Source organism: Typha latifolia, chromosome 13 (assembly GCF_019914945.1).
Source record: "Typha latifolia isolate L0001 chromosome 13, TyphaL0001v2, whole genome shotgun sequence".
Taxonomy (NCBI): domain Eukaryota; kingdom Viridiplantae; phylum Streptophyta; class Magnoliopsida; order Poales; family Typhaceae; genus Typha; species Typha latifolia.
This window is the reverse complement of record NC_133098.1, coordinates 9,844,711-9,866,421: the sequence shown is the minus strand read 5'-3', so window position 1 is coordinate 9,866,421 and position 21,711 is coordinate 9,844,711. Positions and strand designations below refer to the sequence as shown.

Below are 21,711 nucleotides of genomic sequence, written 5' to 3'. Positions count from 1 at the left end.
TGCGAAAAAGTGGGCCCACCACACAGCCAATCCCGTTCCGAGCTCCATGGAAGGAGGAGGGGGAGAACGGGACCCACCATTCTCCTTTGCAAAAAGTAATAATATAAATTTATTTTTCAGTAAATATTTATTTTTGGAATAAGTAAACCGCTTTAAAAAAAGTGGAAAGGCTAAAATATCTCTCTATTTTATAATTGCGGTAAAAAATTTCTTTTTATATTTCAAAATACAAGGATTAATATGCCACATTCTCAGCGAAAACACTCAAATTGGATTTGGATATAGTTCGAATATAATTTTCGGATTCGGATATGGATATCGAATATCCATTTACTCGTATTTTTTTGGATGATTCATAATTTTTAGTTTACTTATTTAAATAGTAAATATTAATATTATTACTTATTATATGTTATTTGTAGAGATTAATTTCTCTAATTTTACATGTATTATTTGACATACAAAAATTTTACTTTTTATGAAACTCTTAATATTTTTATATTAATTATGTCTAAATAAAATATTATAATTTATTTAGAATTCTATCAATATCCGTTTAAGATCCGATTCTTTATCCGAAAATTATTCATTTTAGTCCGGACTAAAAATAAGGAATTAGTTGAACACTTCACCCCTAGCCATATATTGTATATGTAAAAATAGAAGAAACATAATAAAAGGGGTTTATGTGTAAAAAAATAGTATAGAGAGATTATATGGTGGGCCCGAGTGTAATTATCCCTCTAATTCTCTTTCCACAAATCACAGATGACACGTTATCGGTTTCTTATCCGTTTTTAATTATCGATTTATTTCGTAATAATTAGTTGTCTCGCCGACCGAGCAGCCAACTCAGACACGAAACAGCCACAATCTTAGCCATAAAAGGTAAGATGATGGGGTGGGCAGTTTGGGGAAATTGCCAATCATTTGTTCCTCCAAGTCGAAGAGCAGCTCCGTTTGGAGGTAAAACGAGGGAGGGGGAATCGTTTGCATGAATCTCCTCTTCACCCGGGATCTGGATGAATCTCCTCTTCTAGGTATGTCCGAGCCATATCATCCATCATACACTTCTCTTCCTTCTCCTCCATGCTTCCTATTTGTTTGTTTTAGATCTCTCCGTTTCTTGATTGAGCCACAAAATTGGGGGAAAACTAAGAAGAAGAAGAAGAAGAAGAAGGAATGTTTAGTTTTGATTAACATTTTAGCACGTGTGCCTCGTTTTTTTGTTTTGTTTTAGATACGGTAGTACTTGACTTTTAAGATTCATGGAGATTAATGGAGGAGAGAAAAGATCTGTTCTCGGTTAGCTGGATCTAAAGTGTCAGTTTAAATGAGAGCGTGAGACAATGAATGTGCTTCAGTGAATACAAGGTCCATTGCTGCAAAATAAATTATTATAAGAACAAAAAAAAATGTGTGCATTACTTTGGACAGAACTAAGATTTAGGTAGTAACTACTATGTTTCACAAGTGAGATCCTAACAAGTAAAAACTTATAACCTTAAAGTTATGCCTTCATTCATTGTTGTTTTAGATAGGATAGGAACAGAAAGGACTCAAATGCAGGGTAGTGTAGGAATTTTGATACTACTCAGCCCAATTTGATTTTCAGAAGACTGCATTTATGGTTGCAGCTTCTTGGTGACTAAAATGATGGGCCTAGTTAACTCTTTTGGCTTTCTAAGTCTCAATGATGTCCAATTTAGAATTTGACGGCGCTTTGGTTAAAGGTGTTCTATGGGCAGATTCTTATCAGTGGGGGAAATGAAATTCTTGCAAGACTAGACCATGGATTGCTCATTTTTCAAATTGTCGATTGTTTTTCTAGAAACTGAATTTGATCACAGGAAACTTCAAATTGTTAAAAGTCGGAAGCATCTATATAAGCTTGTAAAATTTATAGACTTCAATCATTGCCCCCATAATGCAAGTGGAATACAGGTAGCTGCCATTGAACTTAGCACCTCAAAATAACAAGGAAAGTGAACTTCAATTTTAGCTTATTACTTGTTAGGTAACCTGGACAACATGATATCTTTTTTAGTTGCTAGAAGTCTATAAGGTAAAGAAACTTTTCAAAATAATAAATTAATTTAAATTATACCAGGAACAAATAACAGGACATCTTGCACTTGTCAAAGACTTGAAGTCAGTTAAATATTAATGTTTTGTAATTTGTAATTTGTATAAGAAGGTGGAGGAAGATGTACTTACAAATAAATGAAGAATGGAAGGTGCAGGGAAGAACTATGCTATGATATGTGACATAATCAATAGGTTTCTATTAACAAATTTATTTCTCAGTTGATGTTGAAGGACTACTCAGTCATGAAAAATATGGATTTCATTAGTAGCAGGCAAGTTGTCTTTAGCTTGTATGAGATGCACTTGTCTGAATGTGAACTATTTTCAATGTTTAAACCTGCAAAATCTACTAAGCTATCAAATTGTATCTCCTACATATCCATAAACACAATAGATTTTGGATCGCCTATATTTAACAATTGTATATCTTGCAGTATCAATCAGGAAGGCATTTTGTTGGGGCAGTTTTCTTTCATCAGTACTTAGTGTTTCTGGACCAAGTCTTCCATTATTTCAAGATCATGACTAGCCACAGTATTCTCATGGTGAAGCAAAGCAATTCTCCTGAAACAGTGCTGCACTCCTGTCAAGCTGCACCATCTTCAATCCACAAACTGTTAAATTCTCAAGCAGATCACCAAAATTTGTCAGATGGTCCATCTTCCACAAACAAATCTTCTGATGTTCAAACAGACCTACTTCCCTCTAATAGCTTGCAACAAGCCAGACCTTTTAACCTTAAAAAATTAATACCAGAATCTGGACTAGAATGTCCACCAGAATCTTCACTAGAATGTCCACTTTCTCGCATATCTCATCCTCGTAATTCAGATCCCATATTTTCTCGTTCTTCTACATTCTGCACCAGTCTATATTCATCATCTTCAAGAAGCTCAGGATCCTTTCGCCAACTCAGTAATTTGCCTTTTCTACCTCATCCTCCCAAATGCGAAGAGCGAATATCTTCTGTTCAACCTTCAAACTCTCCAGTGCACCCTAGTGATGATATAAATGACATACACTATGAGATTGAGCACACAGATGATCTGGTGAAGGATTTCCTCAATCTGTCTGGAGATGCTTCAGACAGTAGCTTCTGTGGAGAGAATTGTAATAACAACAGCTTAGCATTTACTGAGCAAATGGAATTACAATTGTTGTCTGAACAACTAGGAATTGCTATCACAGATAATGAGGAAAGTCCTCGATTGGATGTGAGTATTGATGCTTTCTTTTATTTCTCTTTTCATGTTTACATCTGAAAGGTGCAGATTGATTTATTATTATATGTCCTAAAAATTGTTCCCCTCAGTCGGACCTGTCTTTTCGCAACATAAATCCAACAATTTTCATAAAGATTCAACTGTCCGGTCTACAAGACTAGAACAGATTTGACCTATTACTATTGTTTTATGGATCCCTAGTGGATCAGCCTGTCATAAAATCTGTTCTGAGGGCAAGCAGGTCTTGCGATTGGTTTAAACAAGTGTGAATTGACTTTTTTAAAGTTGTTTTAGGATGCTGTTATGTCTAATTTTGTCTTCTCTTATTTTGTTTAGGATATATATGAGAAAACCCAAGACTCCTCTCATCAAGTGTCCTCTTGTTGCAACAAGGCCCTTCAGCCTTTAGGATGTCCTAGTACAGTTCAGTTACAGTCAAGCCCCTCTGCATCTAAGACCACAGCTGCTAATAAACCAAGACTAAGATGGACGCTGGAGCTCCATGAGCGATTTGTGGATGCTGTGAACAAGCTTGATGGGCCTGAGAGTAAGCAAATTACCTGGATTTACTACTGATTCGTAGTGCTATTCTACATGACTAAACATTTCCTCATGCAGAGGCAACTCCAAAGGGTGTACTAAAACTTATGAATGTAGAAGGCTTGACCATCTATCATGTAAAGAGTCACTTGCAGGTAATATGCATTTCTTATTTCGAACATAGATTAAATTTAGTGATTCACTCAATCTTGTATTTTACCCTTTTGTATCTGGTTGAATTTTTTTCAGAAGTATCGGTTTGCCAAATATCTTCCAGAGACTAAAGAAGGTAAACAGCAATTACAGGAAGGGATTCCTGCATCTGTACATAAGTTCATTCTTAAAATTTATTTTGGAATCAATTAAGTATTGAAGGATATCAGCTAAGAACTTTGCAGGCTTACACTTTCAGCCTTGGTTAATGAACTTGTTAAACTTACCAATGTCATCAGAAACTTGTCTAATGTTTTGTTTGAATCTCTGCTCGGACCTAGTAACTTGTAGTCGCATCAACTGTAGCATAGATTAGTGCAACGCCAGCCATCAGTTTTTTAACAGCATTCAAGTTAGAAATGGTAACTACATGGCTGAAGGGCCTGGTAACTCTAGTTTATCATAACTAGATCTAGACAAATCACTATTCTTTCACTTTTACTATTTTGTTTAACTGTATCCATGCTGGTAAGTTTGATCATCTGTTGACATGGAAAGTGATATCATATAAAGACAGAAATACAAGGGTCTGAAAGATCTACTTCCCACAATTTAAAGTCGGTGCTAGCAAAGATGTAACGACTTGTAATATGGTAATGAGTACCTCTTAGGGGCAAAGTGTTAAATTTATTGATATGCATTTGACTGCAGTCTGTAGTAACTACATGCATAATTCAAACAATCTGATCCTCTCTATTTCCTGATAACAAGTTGTAGATTATTGTTATTCCTTTCGATTTTGCATACTAATGTTACTATCGGTTACAATTGCACTATCAAGACAAGAAATCTTCCTCTTCAGAGGATAAGAAAGCACTACAAGTTAACAAGGAAACTGGTATAGCCAATAAAAGGTAATATTATTTTTCACCTCTCTCCCTCTCTCTCTCTCGCTCCTGCTGTTACCTTAGTGGTAAACTTTTCTCTGTTTTTCTTCCCTCCAGCAGAAGCATGCAAGTAACAGAAGCTCTTCGGATGCAAATTGAAGTTCAGAAACAGCTGCATGAACAACTAGAGGTGAGTATTAGAAACATTTACTAATAATGACAAACATTGAATTTATGTTACTCAAGACAACAAAATACTACGCAAGTTTTCACAAAGTTAGAATTTCTTGATAATTCTAAGTTGTTGGTACCTTCATCTGAATTCCTGGTTCATTTCAAATTCTCTGCCTACCACATTGTGGAAAAACAAATTGCAAAATGCATTAGGAAAAATCTTTACTTGGTCAAGGAATCATGTTTTCAAACTCAAATTTGGTTCATCTCAGGCTAAATGACCATCTAGTGCCCTTCATGTAAGTATGTAACGCTTCGATTGCCTGTAACATTATGTTAAATTTCTGCAATCATCAGCCTTTCTTGTTAGGTTTGTTGGTGAATCTCTGCTGAAAAGGGACTGATGAAGATGAAATGTATTTGGCTTTCTGCTTCTGTATTGATGAACTGATGGCCTCTGCAATTGCTAATTTGAAGATGTAGTAGAAAATTTGTTTGCTGCAAATGATAGATCGCATGTATGCTAAAAGAGAGAAGAAAATAGTGATCTGCTTCCCTCAACTTTATACCAGACACAGGATAAAGAAAAATTATGGCACTAGATGCATTGGAGTTTTGAAGAGCAGAATACAGTGAAAACTTCCAAGAATTAATTTTCTTATCTGCTATTTACCAATTAGCAAACCCTTCTGATGTAATTTTTATTTACTGCTGTCAGGTACAAAGGGCACTTCAGTTACGCATAGAGGAACATGCAAGGTATTTGCAAAAGATTCTGGAAACGCAGCAAAAAGCTAGCAATTCTTTAGCCTCCTCAGCTCAAATTTCAACTGAAGAGCAGGTGGAATCTCATGATCACACCTCAGTAGAGCAAGATGACTCCAAAGATCAGTCAACCTTTTCATCTGTCGCTCTGAAGCATAAAATCTCTGACTCGGACTTAGAAAGCAAGCTGCAGGAGGATCATAAAAGGCCAAGGGTTGAAGTTGAGCAGGAAAGAGCTTCCTCATGTACAGAGCTCTGAATTCCATGCCACAAAAGCTTTGCCCGTTCTACTATCACAAGGACTTAGCATTTAGACCCTTTACGTGATCATTTAGATGTTCAGGGGGATGCGATTGTTGATAAACTGTATATAAGTAAGAACATGTGGGAAAATTGAAACCAAAGCTGATTGCCAGCTTTGAGTGCTCTCTTTCTTTAGCTCATTAATTGATTAATGCCTGTATTCTTCATTTTCTGGTGGGCTTGTTTCAGCAACAACTATATATATATATATATATATATATATATATATATATATTCTGGCAAGATTTTGGCAGTGCCTAATGTTTCTTTTTGAATATCAAAGCTCTAACCTTTCTGAAGGATCTGACAGAGAGCAGCTGTTAATTATTTGCTCTGCTCATTCGGTTATAGTGAATTAATGTTATCTCTAAAGGTTTTAGATGAACGGACTGATGACAGTAATAAATTTTGACCCTCTTATCCAGGCTATTACAATTAGGGATACGAATAATTATATTTAGATCCCCGAACTATGGCCTCTTTTTTACATAACTCTATAAATTTCCAAAAGAATTATAAAAGTTTGAGTGACGATTATAATATTTTAAAGAATGTAATGATAATTTTGATGTTTTGAAAGTTTTTGGTGACAATTAATAATAGGAGACATGTAGCAGCCTCCTTCGACAGAGGAGGAACAGAGTGGTGAGAGAAGTTAAAAAGACATTGGGCTTTTTGAGTAGTCCTCAAATCGAAGTCACGAATCGGTGGGGTTTAGATTAATGTGAAACTATACATTTTTTTTTCCTACAAATTTAGCAGAGAATGTAAATATTCATAATTCCGCATTGAATTTAATAATCCTATCTGTTTGAGTAAATGTGAATCTTTGTGTTCATAATTTTAAAAAGATTCATTTTCATTCTATGATCATATATTTGAAGGAAGATGCATTGTGATAATTTGATAAAAACTATGACCATCTTCTCTTAGTTTCTTGCACAAGATCCGTCTAAACCTCGCTAGAGCAGGGACACTCTCCTCATTGAAACAAGGGGTCGTCAGGATCTGTGGAGGGAGTTCCTTCTTTCAACTAGCTGCTTAGAAGTATGTTGCCCTATCGACGACGAGATGACCTCGAGGCTCGAGTTCTTAGAAGCTTCAAGCTTGTGGAGGAGTGCTATAACCGACGCATTCGAGTTCCAAAAGTTACTACCTGACTATTGAGAATGCCAATATAATAGAATAGGATTCGTATCCTAATCTCCTAAAACAAATATCTATTGGCACCATCCTGGCTCAGTTCCGATAGGACCTATTAAGTCGGTGGGACGATTGACCATCTCTTCTTTGCTTGCGATTCTGTCCGAGATCCATATGAGCTGCTATTAACTTTTAATGGCCCATCGGGCCCCTTGATCCCTCATGGCTCAAAGGATTCTTCTAGGTCAATATTCCTTCTCAACAAAGTTATCTTATGTTACTCGCTATTGTGGCTATTCTTTAGTACATTTGGAAGCATAGGAACAACATAAGCTTTTATAATATTAGAGAGCTTGCCACCATCATTTGGGAGCAATATTTGCCTCTCTTGTAAGAATACTTTGAATCCATTGCTCTTACTATCGCCACCATTTCCACCCTTCATGTGTCATTCATTAAGATTCTTTAAATGAAATACCAGTGGCTCCTTCTCAAGGTTTATCCTTCGCTCTCTTTCTCTCTCTCTCTCTCATAAGTTTTGCGATTATGTCTGGCTATCAATTCGGCCGATTTCACTCTATTTTAGAGAAGCATTATTATACTTAGAAATGGACTTTTCTCAACTCACCACCGTTACATATTTTTTGGCTACTGACGTCAGCGGCGCTCACCGTAACCGTAACCGTAACCGTAACCCTAACTGCGGCAGCTAATTAATACCACTTTTTTCCTTCTTTTTTTAAAACAAAAATTGCTGCTCGAAAGCGTGACGTACAGAGAGAGAAAGAAAAAGAGAAACGCGTGTATGGTGATGTATCCGAAACCCGCTTACTCGTTAACCCGATCTCTTCATCCTCTTCCTCCGTCCTCCCTCTCTCTCCTCCTCATTTTCTCGTAGCGTACGCATACATTGACTTGGACTCTCTTCCTTTCGTAAACCCTAAACCCTAGAAGAAGGAAGTAAACCCTAAACCCCCGTGCGATTCACCTCTCTGCGAAGTGGCGAAATCCCCAAGCTTTCCCACATAACTCGCCGCCTTAATGTGATCTCCAAGCTCAAGTTGGGAATTTGGGCCCCGCAGTATCAGATTCAGGTACCAAAACATCCCCTCCTCGTACTTTTTCCTAAACTGATGGATGCTATTCTTGGTAGCTTTCCTTTTTTTTTTTTTTACTCCCCCTTGATCTATTAAGCATAGTTTGTAGAGCCGGTGATTCTGATGAGGTGAATGTTATAATTCAAAATTGGATGAGTTATGAGTTAGATAAAAAAAAAAAATTTGTTTTGTTTTAATAATCTTTATGCCTGTGATTCTAATAAGGTGAGTGTCGCGATGGGTTTGAGTTTTCATCCATCTATTAATTTAATGTGGAAAAAGCTGCTAGCTTGAGGATGAGTTCAAGCGAGGTGGGAGATGGGGTGGAGGAACATGGAACAGCCTTAGATGAGGGAAAGAAGAGGGTCAAGTGCAATTACTGCGGCAAGGAGGTTCGCGGTTTCAACCGCCTTAAACACCACTTGGGTGGAGTGGGAAGTGATGTGGTGGCATGCGCCGAAGCCCCCGATGATGTTAAAGCGTGCATGAGGGATGCCCTTCTTGAGAAGAAGAAGGAGAGGCTGCTTAAAGAAGTTGGACGATTGTACCATCCAGAACTTCCCTTGAAGAGGAACTTCTCTCCTGTACCTCTTGAGCAGAGGCGTTGCCAACCGAAGACCACTCAGTCGAGCACTGAGAAAGGGAAGAATTCTGCGGAAACTGCACCCGCCGGTTTCAGCAGGAGTGGTTGTCATCTAAATCCATCACAGCGGACCTCCACAGATGGAAGAAATGTCGTACAGCTGCCATCAGTGCAGGCTGGAAATGGAAGCATCGGCGCCTCAAACACGATGGAAGATACAAAACCGATAATCAAGGAGGAAGTGAAGGATGACTCAGTATTGCTTGCAGCAAGATCTATAGGTAGGTTCTTCTTCGAGGCAGGAATTGGTCCTAGTGGGACAAAGTTACCATCTTTTCAGAGAATGATCGATGCTGTTATTGGCTGTGGAGCTGGGTTCAGAGTTCCTACTTGTGATGAGATTAAGGGATGGATTCTTCAACAGGAAATGAAAGAAATTGTTGGGCATGTGGAAGATGTCAAGAAATGTTGGGGGCAAACTGGCTGTAGCATCTTGCTGGACAGTTGGACCAATCAAAGGGGTAGAAGCCTGATTAGTTTTCTTGTGCAGTGCCCCCAAACTACGATATTCTTGAGATCTATGGATGTATCAGATTCTGTTCGAGATGTCGACGCGTTATTTTTATTGCTTTGCAAAGTTGTTGAGGAAATTGATGTCCATAATGTCGTTCAGGTGATTGTCCATGATGCGTCACGCTACATGCAAGCTGCAGGCCAGAAGCTGGTGGAGAAATATCGGTCCATATTCTGGACATCTTGTGCAGATTACTGCATAAATCTTATCTTGGAAAAGATAGCAATCATGGATCATGTGAAGAAAGTACTTGATGAGGCTAAGACCATAACAAGGTACATTTATAGTCATGCACTTACTCTAGAACTTATGAAAAAACACATTCCAGGTCGAGATCTTGTCAAAATTTCCAACTTGAAGTCTGTAGCTCAGTTTAGCACATTGGGAAACCTACTCTCTGAGAGAGAAAATATAATTAATATGTTCAGCTCACCTGCATGGAGTGCTTCTGTTTGGGCTTCCAGAGAAAAGGGCAAAGCTACAGTTGAACTGGTAAGAAGTCTCACATTTTGGAATTCTGCTGCTGATGTTATAAAGGTCACAGATCCACTGGTAGGTATTTTGCATCTGATCTATGGGAGTGATAAAGCCCCTCTGGGAATCTTATATGATGCCATGGATCGTGCAAAAGAAACAATAAGAAAGAATCTGGGAGGTGAAGAATCTAGATATTCACCTTTCTGGGATATAATTGATGACATATGGGATAACTATCTTCACAGTTCCATTCATTCTGCCGGGTACTATCTAAATCCAAGTCTTTTCTACTCAAATGAATTCTATGTTGATGCTGAGGTAACCAATGGACTGTTAGATTGTATCGTGCGTATGGCTAAGAACCAAGATGATCAAAACCTGATAGTTAAACAACTTGAAGCCTACAGAACTCCATCTGGTGGATTTGCCGAGTGCATGGCAGTTGATCAAAGAACGAAAATTTCACCAGGTAAGGACACTTTCTGTTTTGAATTTATTTTTGAGTTTTGTTCAATTTCTTGTGGAAATGAATTGTTTGTATAAGAGAAATATGTTAATTGCTATTATTCTGCTGACACAAGATATGTGTGCAGATAATGTTGTAAAGTAAATTTATGCTGACATAACAAGGTAGAGTGTAGACCTACCCTTCAATAATATATGGTATGTTAATCAGAGGAGGTTACTTTCCATGTGTTAGCAGTGTCTTTATCCAACATATGGATAGTCTTACCGAGATATCTAGAGCTTTCCCACGTTTGGAAGTGTTACATCTTCTATTTATACAAAAAGGAACTGGCTCTTGCACCTGACCTTCAGAAGGCTTGCAGCCGACATCCCATGGGGCCTTCAGCTAGAGCAACTGAAATTTGAGATCTAATTACCTTTTTAATAGAAAGAGTGCATGCATCCCTTAAGTTAATTCTATGACTCCCATGACTGAGTTTGATTGTGACATCTCCATCTAATTTAAAATGATGTTGGATTTTAAGTTCTTACTGACAGTCTAGTTGTTACTCGATAGTAATTCCCTAGAACCAGAAAAATGGAGAATGCCTAATGATCCTGTCTGACTGAAAGACATCTTTTCAGATTAAAGTGCTCACTTTCTTTGTTGCACGCGTTGACATGCACATCTGATAATATGCCTTCTGGAGTGCTTGTTCTTTTGCTACATTACAGTTTATGAGTATTGCCACGCTTGCTCTTTCTTTTCTAATACTGCTAAGCTTTATGTCAGCAATAAAGTATGATGCTTTTGAATCCGCCGTAAGATGTAGAGCATCATTTATCAATGTCCTATCTGAAGTATCTATATCTCTTTCCTTGAAATTACAGTAATGTGGTGGTCATTGCATGGAGGGCAAAGTCCTGAATTACAAAGACTAGCAATTAAAATCTTGAGCCAAACATGTAGCGGTGCCATGAGATACAAGCTTGCAAGGGGTTTATCTGACCGGCTTCATGCAGAAAAAAGAAATTTTATTGAGCAACAGGCATTCAGTGATATGGAATATGTCCACTACAATCGTACTCTATGGTGTTCTGCAACCAATATGGACGAGACAAGCAATAGTTGGCATGAGAACCTGAACCAATTGGGTGACTGGTTTGTAGAGTGCTAGTAATATCTTGTATATTATCTTCAGACAGATAAAATTTCAACTAACTATGGCAGTGGGCAATCACTTCCATCTGCATTTTGATGTGTTGTAATTATCGGGTCGATGTTTTACCCTACTTAGTTTGGCAAATGTTCATGGGTGTCAGATCAATTGACAAGTTTTGTCATCTCTGGGGAGTATCAGAAAGTTGCGACTAGGTAGGCTCTTGTTTTGCCATGTTTTTTTTTATATTTGCATTGTAACTTCTGGGTGTATTATAACATATGGTGTTACTGAATTGATCTAGTGTCTTTATTTCTTCTCCCCCCGCCGCTAATCTAATCTTTCTTACTCTTTTTTATCTTTCTTTCTTCTGTTTGTTGCTTATTTTCTGGGGTCAAAAAGAATTCTGCACTGCTTGGCAAAAAAGCCTTCAAAAAGATGTGGATCTCTTGTCTGTGATCAGGTTGAACATCGTCATATGATCTGCTTACATCTTTGTGTTTGCCAGGCAGAGGACATTTTTTAGTCATCAACAATATTATATAAAGAATGAATGAAGCCAAATCAAAACAGTTCTGGCGAACTTGGAATCCAAAAGTTATGGTATCTGACGTCCTTTGATCGATTCCATCCTGAATTTGCATCCTGATACTACTAACTAGAATGCAGCTAGCTAGTTAGTAGTAGATTTGGATACATTTATATACAACTTTCTTACCAATATGTTACCATCCTGACGGGCTGTGCATTTGCAGCAGCACCATCAGCTTTGAACACATCAAATTTTGCTCTCATATGAATTCATGCCTGCTGTTGTAAAAAAAAAAAAGTGTTCATCTTCATATGCAGACGACCAGACAATCCCACCTAATGCAAGCATCTTTAGTCCAAACAAAGAAAAATAAAGAAACCAAAGAGAAATAAATAGATATAGCCTTGCAAATTAAATGCTCAATCCCTCAAACTGTTGATATTTCATATAAAGTAATAATTTTTCTTGCCAACACATCATGTGGTAAACGGGAAAAGAGAGACATCGATCAAACTGATGATGATTACTGCGACAAACACATGGGCATTATCAATGATTGATCATGGGATATCTGGTGTGCATATACTCACCATCTCTTCAACTTCTAACCTATTTCCAAAGGTGACCATTTGGTTGCTGCACATGCAAGTAATTATCTTCTCACCTTTGTGCCTTTCAGGACACTAGATGAGCTATTTTCATTGTTTTTCTTCTTGATATACCCAGTAAGAGCTCTTTTTGCTGTAGACCACTCCTTTTCAGAATCTGCACTCCTCATGAAGGGGCAAACTTCACCAATACTAAATTTCGGAATCGTCCTTTTCAGTTCCTGACCGGCAACCTTATTATTTTTTCCACTCTCATCTGGAGTAGTCATTTTATTTATATCTCCACTCCTCGACATGTCAGTAGAATGATGAGTAACGGGCTCACCTATTTGGTGATTTTCTTTGGCTTCCAAAGATTTTGAACCCTCTTCAACAGACACAACTTTTCTCTTTTTTGATGCCACAGGAACGGTGGCGCCCATGTTATCAGCACTTGGCAGCTTTTGTGCTACCAAATTGGTATTAGGCAATATATGTGAGATGCTGAATGTAGCGTTCCCTGATGCTCCCACGAGATCTCTCCAGGAGGATTTCTGAAACCACGAGCAGCTCTTTGCTGATTCAGAAGCATGAGAAGTTGGCTCATCTTGTCTTTTGAGAGTTGAAGCTTCTGAAGAAGTCTCGACATTGAGAGGATTCATTGAGCTTTTATTTTTGGGTGACAAAGGAGAAACTTCATGTTCAGCGGTTTTGTCTCTCATTATTGGAGAAGTTCCTAGGATTGGCGTGCTTTCAGATGTAGTAGTTGGTGCAGATTTCTGCCGCTTCCTTCTTGGCAAAGACTCAAATGATTGCTTTCTGAATCCTGATACCTGGAGATTCGACAATGAAGAGGAGAAAGATGATAAATTTCACAGGGGTAACTTAATAGTTTGCCTTTTTCATGATCAGCAACAACTAAATCTAGGAAGGGTCTCAAGGAAGATTCATTATCATACCTTATCTGTTGTAAGTGCTTCTTTTCCAATTAACTGCATTAGCATGTCATCTGATTGTTGCATCCCAATGTTGATGACGAGATCATCTGCATCTTCCTCATCAGTTTCTTTTGTTTCTTCTATCTGAATGTCACTCTGAGGTGGCTCTGTGCTGTCTAGATCTATATCTGATTTTGTCCTTCTAGATGGAACTACCTTGTCATCATCCTTTGCAAAAAGCTTGTTCATCACAGAGTTCATTATGCTTAGCTCTTTCTCACGTGCTGCAGAGCTGAGAATAGAAATATACTCCTCATTAGCTCTCTCAGGAGGTCCACAATGTTCCTCACAGTCACAGAAATGAAGTGGGAGAGCAGGAACATCGACGCGCTGGAAACTATACTTGTGCTTCCCTGATCCTTTAAAGGGTAACAACTTCACCTGCATAAAAAAGTTACCATACAAGATAATGCAAGTTATGATTCGAAAGAATAGTAGTATACTCTCACACAAGGAGAAGCACAAACGGATTGCAGAAAAACATGTGCCTAAACCCTAAAACCTATATACATGCATATATGGAAAACTACTTAAATTGTTCAGCCAAGGGACAAAAAGAACAATTCTATAGATACCCTATTGTGATATTAAAACTGAGAAAAAAAGAGAATCCAGAAGTACTATCAAATTGCCATAAAAAGGTAATTTGCTCAAGCAGCACTCCATGAAATAAATCACAAGGGCATGGATTGGAGAAAAATTAAGAAAAAAACCTGATGGCATGAGATGAGGACAACAAAAAGTGGCATCTTAGCAAATGTAGTCTCTGGGGCGGGCCAGATTTCTAAACCCTAAGACTCATTGTGGAAGTGCTTACTTCCATGAGATTTCTAAACCCTAAGCATCTTAATGATTCCACCAAGTAAAGCATTTAAGATGAAGATCCACATGCATATCCAATAGATATCTCCCATAAAGTAAAATAAAGTAGCAGGGTAGTAAAAGTAGTAATAGAATCTCCAACATAGTAATAAATGCAAACAAAATGAAAAAGGAGAATTTTAAATTACTTTGGCTCCATGAGCAAGGAGAAATTCTTAGAATCAGACTGTTTAGCAAGATATTGGCATTTCAACCTACTGTGGTGCTCTATAATTGTTACAGGAAGAAACTGTTTGATATACTATCAGGAATAAAGCATTCGTGAAAATAAATAATAGTTGATGAATAAGAACCTACCTTTTTCAATTTTGGAAAGAAAATGTGAAGCTTTGTGTTCTCCAAGTTCAGCTTATCCTGTTTCAAGTCTTCATTTTTCCCCACGTCAATCTTATCTGGCACGGAAACTATTGCATCTTCTGCCCACTCCTGCTTCAAGCGGGTAAGGTAGTGCTCTTTGGCCTTCTCAAGTCGAAGTTTCCCTCCTTTCCAAGTACATCCATTGTACTACAGAAAAAAAAATGGTAAGATGTTTTTCAGAGGAATGAAGAAGGCACCATAAATTTTCTGTGACCAACCATGACAATTGCTGCATAAAAGATAAAACATTGATAGAATATGTGCCCTTCTCTCAGGAATATGAAATTATAAGGGGACCATTGCAAGAAAGTATATTGGTGTAGCATCTATAGTACTCCAAATATAACTCATATCAACTGCAGTATCTCATCTACATTTCCCTCAAAATGGTCCAGAGATTTATCCCTTTTGTTTTCTATCCTTGTTGTGATAAACCCAACAATGACATAACGTGTTACACCAAAGAATCATCGGTCTTATGTCATAGTTTCCTTCTAGTTTAGGACAACTAAGGTAGTGGGAACAGAACAATAATCTACAGATTACAAACATAAATCAATATTCACGTCCAGACTATATGAAGTAAAGAACAATGGGTTTCATTTCCATTTCTCAAAAGCAATATATGAATATGTAGAAAATACCCTGAACTACCAACACGAAACCCTTCATCTCAAGAATAGATATAAAGATAGATACTTAGATTAACAAGGGAGAAAGAACAGGTATGAGAGAGAGAGAGAGAGGTTTCCAATGCAGAAACTAACAGCGGCAAAAAGCTTTGCAACAGATTTATCAGATTTGGGCTCAAAATCCATGAAGGCAAAGCTTCGTCCATTGCTGCGGATGAACTCCACATTGCACACCCTGCCAAGTGAGGAGAAAGTCTTCTCCATATCATTTTCTGTCACACTACCACTCAGCCCACCTATAAAGATCCTGATCACCTGAAAGATGCCAGCAGTTTTAGCCGCTTCTTCTGCCTCCCCCATCTCCAGTTGCCCTTCACCTATGCCAGTTCTTCTTCAGCTTTCCTTCTCTCTAGGAAAATGAGACGACACTACAAAAACAAAAGAACTTATATACATCCACAGTTTTAGATGTCCTGGAAATTTACAGCTAATTAGTCGCTAGCAAAAGAAAATCAGGTTACATAAAAAAGGCTAAGGACAAAATACCACTTTGGAACATTGAAAAAGAATTAGTTGATGAGCAAAGCATGAGTGATGATTCAATACAAAGCAAAAAAAATTGCTAAACCGAGATTCTATCCCTAGATCTATCAAGGGATAAAATTGTTATTTTACATACATTACCTGTTTAAACAGTTAATTTAGTCCCAAAATTTAAAAGCAGTTTCTTTTGATATCCCTTAAAAATAGCAGATCGTTTGGAGAGACAAGAAGTCAGTTATTAGTACAGACTGAAAAATTAATACGACACATGTGGGCTTCAAGTAGTTGAGATTTGGTTCAAAATTGGCCCTTAAAATAGTTAACCAATGATAAATTACACCATAAATCAGATAGGAAGCTTCAGGTGAATTAGAGGGAAGGAACATTAAAAGCATCTGCGCGAATATTTTGTTTAAAACTTTCCAGTTGCGCAAAGAACCGTAAAGCACGAGATCAGCAAGATGAGAGAAGGGCAATCTTGAAGCCAATCTAGAGTAATCCCAGTACTTGCCACTCGAACTTGTTGAAAGCAACGCAAGAGGCATACAATTCGATCATACCATGAGACTTAAGAGGAAAACCTAAAACGTTGGCAATCTATCTTTACTGTGTACCTCGAGATTTTCTCATCATTTATATCTAAATAATGCAATATATTGTACAAGTATCTTGATTCTGCGCAAACTTCAGCTCATATTCAACAATATGTTCAACAAAAAAAGGACGAAACTTTTGCGACGCAGATGAAAAAGCTAAACAAGTGATTTGAAAACCAAAACAAAATTACAAACGCAATAGATACGGAACAAAAGAAAACCTAAAAACGAAGCAAGACTTTGGTACCTCGCAACGATCGGGTTAGCGTGCGTGCGGAGGAGTTGATCGAAGACGACGAGAGCGGCCGCCGGGGAGTGAATTACGTGATTGATTCATCGTTTGTAAGGGTATTTTGTAATTCATGGGCCGGGCCGGGCCGGAATCGGGTGGAAAATTCGGACCAACTTCCTCGCTAAAGAGATCGTGGAATCTATATCGTAAAAATCTAACTGTGATCTATTTTGAATATAAATATAAGAGTTTATTAAATTCCTAATTACTCATTATAACTAATTAGATTTACCTTATGTTCTACATTTAATTCTCGTAATGCTAATATAACATTGGCGTTTAAAACGTTACGACCGGACCTTCTAAACTAATTGCTCTTCCATTATTCCATGAAGGCAAAGCTATTAATTTCTTTAGTGCCACCTCCGGCTCGGTTCGACCAATCTCTCTCCTTTCATCTTATTATTTCTATCATCAATCCTAACTCGTATTTCCTATCATCTCTTCTATTATCCTCTAATTTAATATTTATTTAATAAATACGTCATTATGAAATATAATTAAGTGTGACAAATAAACAAACATCTGTCGCGCAGAATGAAGAAATTGTTATTGATCCAATGGCTACTTTGATTTCACTAGTAATTCATGATTTAGTTACAATCGAACAAAAAGAAAAAATCTAAGAGATTAGCTTTTAAAGAGAAGTGAATATCTAATAATTATATACTGCGGGATTAGATAAAAGTACCGAGGGGAAGATGTAGGGGTGTCAAAGCGGCTCCGACTCGGGCTCAGCTCGGCTCGATTTAAGCTGAGCCGAGCCGAGTTGAACCTGAACTTATTTTGAGGATTTATTTAAATTTTGAGCCGAGCTTGAGCCGGATCCGACTCGTTTACAACCCTAACTCTTTCTATCTCTATATATATAGTCCTTAAACTAGATTCATGTCGCTTTTCTTATACCAAATAAATGTTTATATTATTAATAGCATTGATGGAACTGCCACCTCTAGCTCAGTCCTGCTCAGTCTGACTTTCTCCTCCTTCGGCCTAATCCTCCTTCGACAAACCGCCTCCGCCTCCTCCTTTTCGCAAGTTGCCACCTCCGACTCAATTCGACTAGTTCAACTCGACTTAAATAGGGCTTGATAATAGGCTCAATTTAGACTCAAGCTTGGTCTGGCTCGCCTTAAATTGAGCCGAGCTTGAGCTGGAGGCGAGCTCGTTTACACCCTAGGAAGATGTGGTAAGGGTCTTATATTATGGAGGTAGACGTGATCATACAGCTCCTTGTAGTAATACTACTAGTACCTCGGGTGCCGGACTTTGCCACAGATGGTGATGCATCTGTGGCAATGTCTTCTTTCAATCTCCGCTGTTATACCCGGAGAGAAGCCGTCTCATGACGCTGTCCAACCAAAACCCCGCGCAAAGACGAGATTTGAGGAGAAGAGGGTAATTGCGACGCCGCCGGTTCCTCCCTCCCGGCGGCTTTCTGCAACGCCATGGACGAGCTCATTAACACATTCATCGACCCGCCTAGCCTCCGACCATCCGTCGACCCTCGCCACGTCCTCTTCGATAACTTCTCCTCCGTCGGCGAGCTTCCCCCGACGCCCTGCCCCGTCGTCCGCGGCGCCATACCCCGGTGCCTCGCCGGCGGGGCTTACATCCGCAACGGTCCCAATCCGCAGCACTTCCCCCGCGGGCCCTACCACCTCTTCGAAGGCGATGGCATGCTCCACGCCATCCTCTTCGACCCCACCGGCCACGAAGCCATCCTCTGCTCCCGCTACGTCCACACCTACAAGTACCTCCTCGAGCGGGACGCCGGCGGCCCCGTCGTCCCCAACTTTATTTCCGGCTTCCACGGCGTCGCTGGACTTGCCCGGACCGCCGTCACGGCTCTGAAGGTTCTGACGAGGCAGATGAGCCTGGCGGAGGGGTTAGGGATGGCCAACACCAGTCTCGCCTTCTTTGCAGACCGCCTCTACGCGCTCTGCGAGAGCGATCTCCCCTACGCCGTCCGGCTGGACCCCACCACGGGCGACATCGCCACGGCGGGGCGGTGCGACTTCAACGGGCAGCTCTCCAGGTGCATGACGGCCCATCCCAAGAAGGACCCCTCTACGGGCGAGCTATTCGCCTTCTGCTACAGCCTCACGCCGCCCTTCCTCACCTACTTCCGCTTCGATCCGGCGGGGAACAAGTGTGGCCCGGACGTGCCCATCTTCTCCGCACGCGATCCGTCGTTACTGCACGACTTCGCCATAACGGAGCGCTACGCGGTGTTCGCGGAAACCCAGATCGTGTTGAAACCCATCGGCATGGTGTTGGGAGGTGGAGCCCTCGTAGGCTCCGAACACCGCAAGGTCCCTCGCATCGGAGTGCTTCCTCGCTACGCCACCAACGAGTCGGAGATGCGGTGGTTCGAGGTGCCCGGATTCAACATGATGCACGCCATTAATGCCTGGGACGACGAAGAGGAGGATCAGCTGGTGCTTGTGGCTCCCAACATGCTGTGCACCGACCATTTGCTGGGGCACCTCCATCTCGTCCACAACTGCGTCGAGATGGTGCGGATCAACCTCCGCACCGGAATCCTAACCCGCACCCCTCTCTCCCCGGGAAACTTCGAGTTCGGAGTCATCCACCCGGGCTACATGGGACGCCGCAACCGCTACGCTTACGTCGGGGTGGCCGATCCCATGCCCAAAATCTCCGGGGTCGTCAAGCTCGACTTCTCCATAGCCGGAAAGGGGGACTGCGTGGTGGCCCGCCGAGACTTCGGGCACCACTGCTTCGGGGGGCAGCCCTTCTTCGTACCGGAATCGAAGGAGCAGGACGAGGACGAGGACGAGGACGAGGACGAGGGGTACTTGGTGTCTTACGTCCACAACGAGGCCAGTGGTGAATCGAGGTTCGTGGTGATGGACGCCAGCTCGCCGGACCTCGAGATCGTGGCTGAGTTGCTGCTGCCGCGGAGGGTCCCCTACGGCTTCCACGGCCTTTTCCTCAGCCAGGCCGAGCTCCGCTCCCAGCAGCCGTTCTAGAGCTGTCCGTACCACCGCCCTGTTCCATCTGACATGACATGTGAAATTGCTGTAGGAATCATCCCGTAGAAAGCAACGTCGACCGAATTCCAATGAAAATTTATAGAGGATTTCTTCCGTACAATATTGTATAGAATTAATTTTTTATCGATTAATTTGATGAAGATCTAACGGTTAAGATCTTTAAGGGTATAATAGGAATGAAAGATATTATCGGAGGTAATTTTTTTTAGATATATAATCTTGCACATTATTTTTTAACAATTATATTATCTTAATATTTTATTAAGTAAAAGACATATATATCATTAACTGAGAGTAATATATATATATCAAAATAAAGGTATTGATGTCTTTTATAATTAACTTGATGAAAATTTAATTACATTTTATCTTTTTAATTATTTTTTATTATTTACATATATCTCCCATTAGTTTAAGATTGATTTAAATTAAATTTTAATAGATAGAGATAGAGAATTATATTTAAATTAAAGTTTATCTCCAAATAATCAAATTTAAATTATTTAATATTAAATAATATCTCCTATAATTAAGCTATAATTATATTTAAGAGAGAAATCTTAACGGAAGAAAAAAAAAACGTGTAAAGCACTTCTTCCGTACCGTTAATTGTTTATCAATCACTTTGATGAATATCTAATGGTTTAAGATCTTAAAGGGTATAACAAGAAAATTGGGAAGTTAGGCACACGTAATTAATCTTCTTAACTAATATACTCTTTTTCTTACGTAATGTAATTTTGAAACCGGTACTGGATATAAAAACTGGCTATTATAGCCGTTGAATTAAAATTATAATTTTTAAAGGTGCATTGAAGTATTTGCACTTTCTAAGATATTTTTCTCTTTCTTTCCCACGTACATATTTAGAAAGCTGAGGCGATCTACGAGGAGACAGAGATTCTTTAATTAGAAAAAAAATTCTCTGTCGATCCTTGGATAACTACACAGGAGCATATACTTTCTTAGATTCAATGATTACTGCCATCATTTTAATCATCCACCTAACCATCACCACATAGAACCAAAGATGAATAATATGATGATGCGAAGGTTTATTCGTAAACATATGATACAATTATAGGTCTTCTTCATAGACACATAATGCAATTAATCTACACTTCAACATCATCTTTGCTTCTTGTTTTTATAAAATTAGATAATTTTACAAATCATATCTTAAATTTTACCTATTTTGTGATTCACAATACGTTTTTAAAATTTTTGTAACTCGTCATCTCATTTTCATCTATATTTTTATTTAATATCTTGATATTATTTTAATATTAACCTTCCGTTCTCTCTACCCCTATACTATATTTCTTCATCTTTCTCCAACCATCTCCTCTCATCGTCATCCCTGTCACCATTTTCCCTAGTCTTTCCCCTCTTCCTCTTCTTCCTCGTCATCTTCTTCTTGTTCCTCCTCCTCCACTTCTTCTTTTTCTTCTTCTTCCCCTCCTCGTCTTCTACCTATCCTTGCACCGATCGGGAGTTCATCGGAGAAGATGAAGCAAGCTAAACATTTCGACCGACTCCAATTTGGACATCAAAACCTTTGGCTTAAGCATAATGAGGCAATGATTAGGATGATAGGGGAGATGGAAAAGATGAAGATGATGAAGGAGACATAAATAATTAGGTGTCGTATAAATTTT

General features: G+C 39.2%; 4 protein-coding genes across 9 annotated transcripts; 3 read left to right on the top strand and 1 right to left on the bottom strand.

The window, feature by feature from the left end:
* The first annotated feature begins 863 nt into the window (after nt 1-863).
* LOC140800220 (protein PHOSPHATE STARVATION RESPONSE 3) lies at nt 864-6,300 on the top strand. Of its 2 annotated transcripts, none has more exons than XM_073154896.1 (8): nt 864-1,040; nt 2,523-3,302; nt 3,648-3,858; nt 3,930-4,006; nt 4,101-4,140; nt 4,846-4,918; nt 5,012-5,081; nt 5,784-6,300. In XM_073154896.1, exons 2-8 carry the CDS (start codon nt 2,610-2,612, stop codon nt 6,087-6,089), a joined length of 1,470 nt encoding a protein of 489 aa, XP_073010997.1. In that variant the 5' UTR covers nt 864-1,040; nt 2,523-2,609; the 3' UTR covers nt 6,090-6,300. The 2 variants fall into 2 exon arrangements, with proteins under 2 accessions (XP_073010997.1, XP_073010996.1); XM_073154895.1 differs by having other exon boundaries at nt 899-1,040; nt 5,009-5,081.
* A 1,818-nt stretch (nt 6,301-8,118) lies between these two features.
* Nucleotides 8,119-11,909, top strand: LOC140800375 (uncharacterized). The gene is made up of 3 exons (XM_073155121.1): nt 8,119-8,370; nt 8,599-10,476; nt 11,346-11,909. Exons 2-3 carry the CDS (start codon nt 8,670-8,672, stop codon nt 11,630-11,632), a joined length of 2,094 nt encoding a protein of 697 aa, XP_073011222.1. The 5' UTR covers nt 8,119-8,370; nt 8,599-8,669; the 3' UTR covers nt 11,633-11,909.
* Nucleotides 11,910-12,557: 648 nt separating this feature from the next.
* On the bottom strand, nt 12,558-17,151 carry LOC140799901 (protein REPRESSOR OF SILENCING 3). Of its 5 annotated transcripts, none has more exons than XM_073154432.1 (6): nt 16,989-17,067; nt 15,918-16,030; nt 15,738-15,837; nt 14,911-15,117; nt 13,693-14,112; nt 12,558-13,566 (listed from the first exon to the last, which is right to left on the bottom strand). In XM_073154432.1, the coding sequence occupies exons 3-6, from the start codon at nt 15,786-15,788 to the stop codon at nt 12,799-12,801; spliced, it is 1,446 nt and encodes a 481-aa protein (XP_073010533.1). In that variant the 5' UTR covers nt 15,789-15,837; nt 15,918-16,030; nt 16,989-17,067; the 3' UTR covers nt 12,558-12,798. The 5 variants fall into 5 exon arrangements, with proteins under 5 accessions (XP_073010533.1, XP_073010532.1, XP_073010530.1 ...); XM_073154431.1 differs by having other exon boundaries at nt 15,918-16,075; nt 16,989-17,051; XM_073154429.1 differs by having other exon boundaries at nt 15,738-16,030; nt 16,989-17,151.
* Nucleotides 17,152-17,682: 531 nt separating this feature from the next.
* Nucleotides 17,683-20,143, top strand: LOC140800071 (9-cis-epoxycarotenoid dioxygenase NCED1, chloroplastic-like). Its single transcript, XM_073154711.1, has one exon. It carries the CDS (start codon nt 18,482-18,484, stop codon nt 20,027-20,029), a length of 1,548 nt encoding a protein of 515 aa, XP_073010812.1. The 5' UTR covers nt 17,683-18,481; the 3' UTR covers nt 20,030-20,143.
* Nucleotides 20,144-21,711: the final 1,568 nt, after the last annotated feature.